We start from the raw sequence: 5,616 nt of genomic DNA on the forward strand, positions 1-5,616 counted from the left end.
GCTGAACCCATTCTAGAATTGCTGAAATACAGATTTCTCTTCAGTTCAGTGTGGCTGCAAGTTTGTTTTCATTCACCAAAGTAAATTTGCTGCTTAGAGAAAAGAGTTCCGAGACTTCCACGCATCATTTTGAAGTCTTATGTCAGGTAGGCAGCCATAAGGAGGTGCCCACACCACAGGCCAGAGGGACTGCTCCTGCTCTGTCAGGCAAGAGCACAGCAGACTCACACAGGGATAACAGCCAAGTCCAAACTGGAAATATATCGTGTAGTTACGCCAGTATGCCCGCAGCACCTGAGATTAGATCTTCCCTGCACTAAATGCGTACAAGAGATAATTCATGCAACTAAGAGAAGGCAATACAAATATGCAAAGTAGGGTACCAGGGAAGTACTCCTGTAGCTATTTTACAGAGAATTAACTGAAGCATTTTAATGAATTTTGTCAAAAATTGACAAGGAAAGCCTACAGCAGAGGGGCAGAAGCGAGCTCTCCTGCACCCTAATCCAGTGCACTGATTACAGGATCATCCTTCATACTCCTAAAAGTGGTTTGGTTGCTTGCTGAGCACAGAAGTCAGTGATGGCCACTGACTGAATTGAATTCAACTTAGCAAGAGAAAATTCAGAATTAGTTCATCCTGGAAGCGATCAGAGAGAGAAGCAACAGTCCTTAAATACTGCCAGTGTTTAAACTCCACGTATTTATAAAACAATATTTTTAGCTAATGATCGCTCAATAACCTTGTGTGAATTCCCACCACAGTTAGCAAAAGATCCCCATCCCACCTGGACAGGAAAGCCACCAAACTTTGTGACTGGCAGTCCCAAGCAGCACAGCCCACTGAATGGTTCTGTAACCTCAAAGGGAGATGCTACCTTGGAGGGCAGATCTTGTCACCGTGCTGCTGTCTCCCTTGGATGGAGCCACACTCGTTGGTCTGCACAGCAGCCCGTGGGCACCACCCTGGACACCTGCTGCTGGGCACTGTGAGAGCAACAGCAGAGGGTCTTAACACTCCACATATGAACAGGAGGGCATATGTCCAGATGGGTACCATTACAGAACAGGTTATGTCTCACAAGCAGGAGACCCCAGCACAATTATCCATCTAACAGCAGTACACTAAAAACTTGGTGTGGTAATGCTCAATACAGCTGTATTTCCATGCTAGCAGCCTGAATGAAATCTGAGCACACCAGCTGATAATCTTAAAACCACACAGAGAAGCATAATCACTGCACATGGCAAGTAAGCACATTTCTGTCACTGTGCTTCTTATAAAGAGCCTCCAAATCACTGCAGTGCTAAGGAAACCTACTTATTCCTACACACCAGTTTTGAAAACCCACCCATACTATTTTCCTTACTCCACGGTCTCGAACTGAATAATCTTTCAAAAGCTATTAATCAGCTTTCATTATCTCTCAATTGCTTTTTGCTTCCTTGCAATTAAGGGCTAATATCCAAAGACTTAGAAATTTATAAGGTAATTAACCATAATGAGTAACTATTCTAAAATATGATCAACTGCTGGATATCCACAGAAGTCTTATTTTTTCCCAATAATCTTTTTTTTCCATGTATGTATACAAGCTCGAAAATGAAGATTTATTTAGCAGAGGTTGAACATTCACCACAAAATACTATATGTGCCTATTCCTTTTCTGGAAGGCAGCTAGTTACAGACAAAAATATCTGCAAACTAGCAATTACTGTGGATTCAGAAGGTTTTAAGATGGCACTGACATGAGGAAAGATCTATTTTTATGCGTGTGAAGTATATTTCAAGTTCAGAGAGAGGGACACAGAGAGAAAGAGAGCACACGCATGCTGTAATCAGCTCATGTACAGGACAAGATTATGCTCAGCATTTGTAAATATCGCCACATAAAATACATTTCCTTTCCTGGTTCTTCCATACAATTAAATGTTAGGCAAGCAATGTTAAAAAACTTTTTGAGTAGGTCAATAGCATATTAAGCACTGCACAGGTTAGAATACCAAACCAAATTAGTGAGCTGGGTCCAAGGTTATCTACAGTGTATGACATTCTTTTCCACTCCAGCGTAATACCAAAAAGCTTTAATTATGTTAACGAGACCCATTTTTCATAAGAAAAATTATTGACTTATTTTACATATTTCCCTACGTCTGGTATCCAATGCAACACAAGTGCAACCCACTCACTACACTCCAAAATTTGTCAGAGAAAATCCCACTTGAGTGTTCATCAGGTAGATCTTACACACACAAGAAACTGCAGGTCAAAACTTGTAGAGGATGAAATCTCATCTTCTTACCGTGAGTTACAAGCTCTAGTCTAAAAAGCTGGAAACTCCTACTTCAGCTGCAGTCCGTAGACTGCTCAGAAAACCTTCTTGATAAGAAAGTAAGGTGCACATCTCCAGAACATAACTGAGAATTTATTTCATCAGTATTTCCCTGCTTTTTGCTTCCTGCAGAGCTGTAAGAGAAGTTATACTGCTTCCAGAGAGAGAGTCATTAGCAGAACAACTAGCATCTAAGTTTTCTGCACTTTTCTATGGCAGCAACCACGGAATAGCAAAATTCGATGAAATTTAGACAATAAATCAGCCATTTGAAGCTTTAAAATACATTCATTTCATTTTAGAGCTGCAGAAGAGAAAGCACTAAAATGAAACTTTCAACCTGCAATTGTTTCTTCTCCCATTTGTACTGCAATGTTTTAAGATTCTGTTTTCTCTTGAAAACTATGTCCCAGTTTATAAAGCCCATGCTTATCTATAAACAAGGAAAGACCCACATACTGATGGGGAAAAAGGAGTTTATATATAGAAAAGAAGCATTATGCCTGCTTCCTTTGGATTAAATTTTTCAACAGTCCTTGCATTGCCAAGCGGAGTAGACAGGGCTAGCCTGAAAGCAGTATTAGTACTTCCTTTAGGATAAGACTGTCCACATTTAACCAGTTTCAGGACTCCACCACAATCCATTCAGAATGAGCATGTAGCAGGAGGGCTCGCTCCGCACCCCAGGGGCCGCAATGATGCCACTGCCCTGCTTGAGGAACAGGGCTGGTTCCCCTGTGCAACCATGTACTGCACCCCACAGGGCAGTGCCATCTCAGGCACCGTGGCACACTCCTCTCCCTTGCCATGAAACATGCCCTTCCCAACAGCATGACCAAGGAGAAAGAGGAGGTCCTATTCTGGAGGGAGAACATTCCATGTGGTGCCAGTCAGGAAAATCTCTGTCTGGAGTCAGAATAATTTCTAATGATAAGTCTGAAGTTCCTGTAAGTTTGGGGCCCATAGCCTTCTAAGACAACACAAATCAAGACTTCCTGGAGACTGAGGATGCACTTTCTGAATGTTTTTACTTTTCCAACAGGTAACTGCAACGGGTAAAGGTCACCTTTAAAAGGGAACATGGATTTAATAAACTCAACTGAACAAAACAGTACATCAGAAGAACTGTTTAAATGGGTGACGTCCAAGATTCTTATTTCCATTACCCTGTCTGTGCTTGCACTAATGACAACAGCCATCAACTCTCTCGTGATGACTGCAATAATTGTGACGAGAAAGCTCCACCACCCTGCAAACTATTTAATCTGCTCTCTTGCAGTGACTGATTTTCTTGTGGCTGTCCTAGTGATGCCTTTCAGCATTGTCTACATTGTAAAGGAGACCTGGATCATGGGGCAAGTGGTATGTGACATTTGGTTGAGCGTGGACATCACGTGCTGCACATGTTCCATCTTGCATCTCTCTGCCATTGCTTTGGACCGGTACAGAGCAATCACAGATGCTGTGGAATATGCACGGAAAAGGACACCTAAGCATGCTGGCATCATGATTGCAGTGGTATGGATCATATCCATTTTTATCTCCATGCCGCCTTTGTTTTGGCGGCACCAGACGACCAGCAGGGATGACGAATGCATCATCAAACACGACCACATTGTTTTCACCATTTACTCTACATTTGGCGCCTTCTATATCCCACTGGCCTTGATTCTGATCCTTTATTACAAAATATACAAGGCAGCAAAGACATTTCACAGAAGAAGCGTCAGCCGGATCGTAAGGGAGGAGGTAAATGGACAAGTCCTTTTGGACGCAGGTGAAAGAAGCACCAAATCAGCTTCAATGCCCAGCACAGCAGAGAAGACATCAGATCCCCTGGTGGACTGCGATAAAATCAATATCACCCTACGGAGTCCCAGGTCTGAATCTAAGCACGAGAAGTCCTGGAAAAAACAGAGAATCTCTAGCACAAGAGAGCGAAAGGCAGCAACTACTCTGGGTCTGATCTTGGGGGCATTTGTGATCTGCTGGCTCCCTTTTTTTGTAAAAGAAGTAGTTGTTAATACCTGTGAAAGATGTCACATCTCAGAAGACATGTCTAATTTTCTAGCATGGCTGGGATATATAAATTCCCTTATTAACCCTCTAATCTACACAATCTTTAATGAAGATTTCAAGAAAGCCTTCCAGAAGCTTGTGCGGTGTAGGCAGTATCTTTAAGAGCTTTTGTTCATATAAGGAGAACATACTCATTGTTTTTTTAACCTGTATAAATTTATATAACTGAGATGACATTTGTTGTATTTAAGGAAAAGCACCAAGACTGTGCATTTACATTATGACTTTTTTGTATTGGTAGTACTGGGAGCACAAATTGCCCAGGTTTTAAAGAGATGGATCATATGGGATCAGTTTTGCTCTGGAAAAAGAGGTAGCATATTGTGGCTCTGATCCAGTTGGGATTTGCACAGCTGCCTAGCTTGAAGCATAAGTTATTACCTTAAATATGAAGGAAATATACACTTGAAGTAGACAAAGAAACAAAATTTAAAAAAAAAAACAAGTAACTCAGTCATCAATGAAACTTTACAGCACACAGGTTTTAAACACTATTTGCAAATAAGAAGATAGAAAATACAACTTGGAATTAAGACATGATTTTATTAGTTTGGCACCGGCCTGCAGCATAGAGCCAAGCCATTGCCGGCAAAAGGTAGTAGCTTTAAACATATCTAGCATCACCCTATATTGATTAGCTGAGTGCAGCTGCAGCCCTGCCTTCTCCCGTAGACGAAGGACTTCCCTGCATTATACCCTTGGAGCACCCCAGCAGCAGTCAAGGCACTTTCATGGGTTACCATTTTCATAGCGAGCCATTGCCCACCCACGACAGACATGGGCATAGCCCCAAGGGAAACAGCCAGACAGTTGGGGCACCCCAGTGAGCTGGGTACACGTGCTGCCTGGTGCTCTGAGACACCGCTTCAGTAGGGACTAGGGAGAGTTAAGCTCATAAAGAGCAGCTGGTCCTTATGGAGATGTTAGAAGGGAGAGAAGCATGAGACACTCCTTTCTTCGTGTCCTCACCCCTATCTCACACACCTGGCCAAGCACAGCCCCTGTGACTTTCTCAGCACCAAACCTAGCCACACAGTTTGTGCCAGGGTCCCCCAGAGCACTGATGAGGGTGGGTGGCTTAGTGAGGTTTGGTTGAGGGCCACCTAATGAACCACTCAGGCTGACAGCTCCAGCTCAGCATGTTCAGCTTTCCACCTCCAGAAGCCTGATGTCCCCCGAGTCTTTTCTCAACTGCCTCCAGCAC

The 5,616-nt window shown here is 42.9% G+C and overlaps 1 protein-coding gene across 1 annotated transcript; it reads left to right on the forward strand.

Moving 5' to 3' along the window:
- Positions 1 to 3,413: 3,413 nt before the first annotated feature.
- On the forward strand, positions 3,414 to 4,514 carry HTR1F (5-hydroxytryptamine (serotonin) receptor 1F, G protein-coupled). The gene has a single exon (XM_009890076.1). The coding sequence runs from the start codon at positions 3,414 to 3,416 to the stop codon at positions 4,512 to 4,514; it is 1,101 nt and encodes a 366-aa protein (XP_009888378.1).
- Positions 4,515 to 5,616: the final 1,102 nt, after the last annotated feature.

The sequence above is a fragment of the Charadrius vociferus genome, unplaced genomic scaffold, assembly GCF_000708025.1.
Source record: "Charadrius vociferus isolate BGI_N301 unplaced genomic scaffold, ASM70802v2 scaffold287, whole genome shotgun sequence".
Classification (NCBI taxonomy): domain Eukaryota; kingdom Metazoa; phylum Chordata; class Aves; order Charadriiformes; family Charadriidae; genus Charadrius; species Charadrius vociferus.

Excerpts from the sequence above, each read along its gene's own strand:
- HTR1F (XM_009890076.1), top strand. The coding sequence starts at position 3,414 with ATGGATTTAATAAACTCAACTGAACAAAACAGTACATCAGAAGAACTG.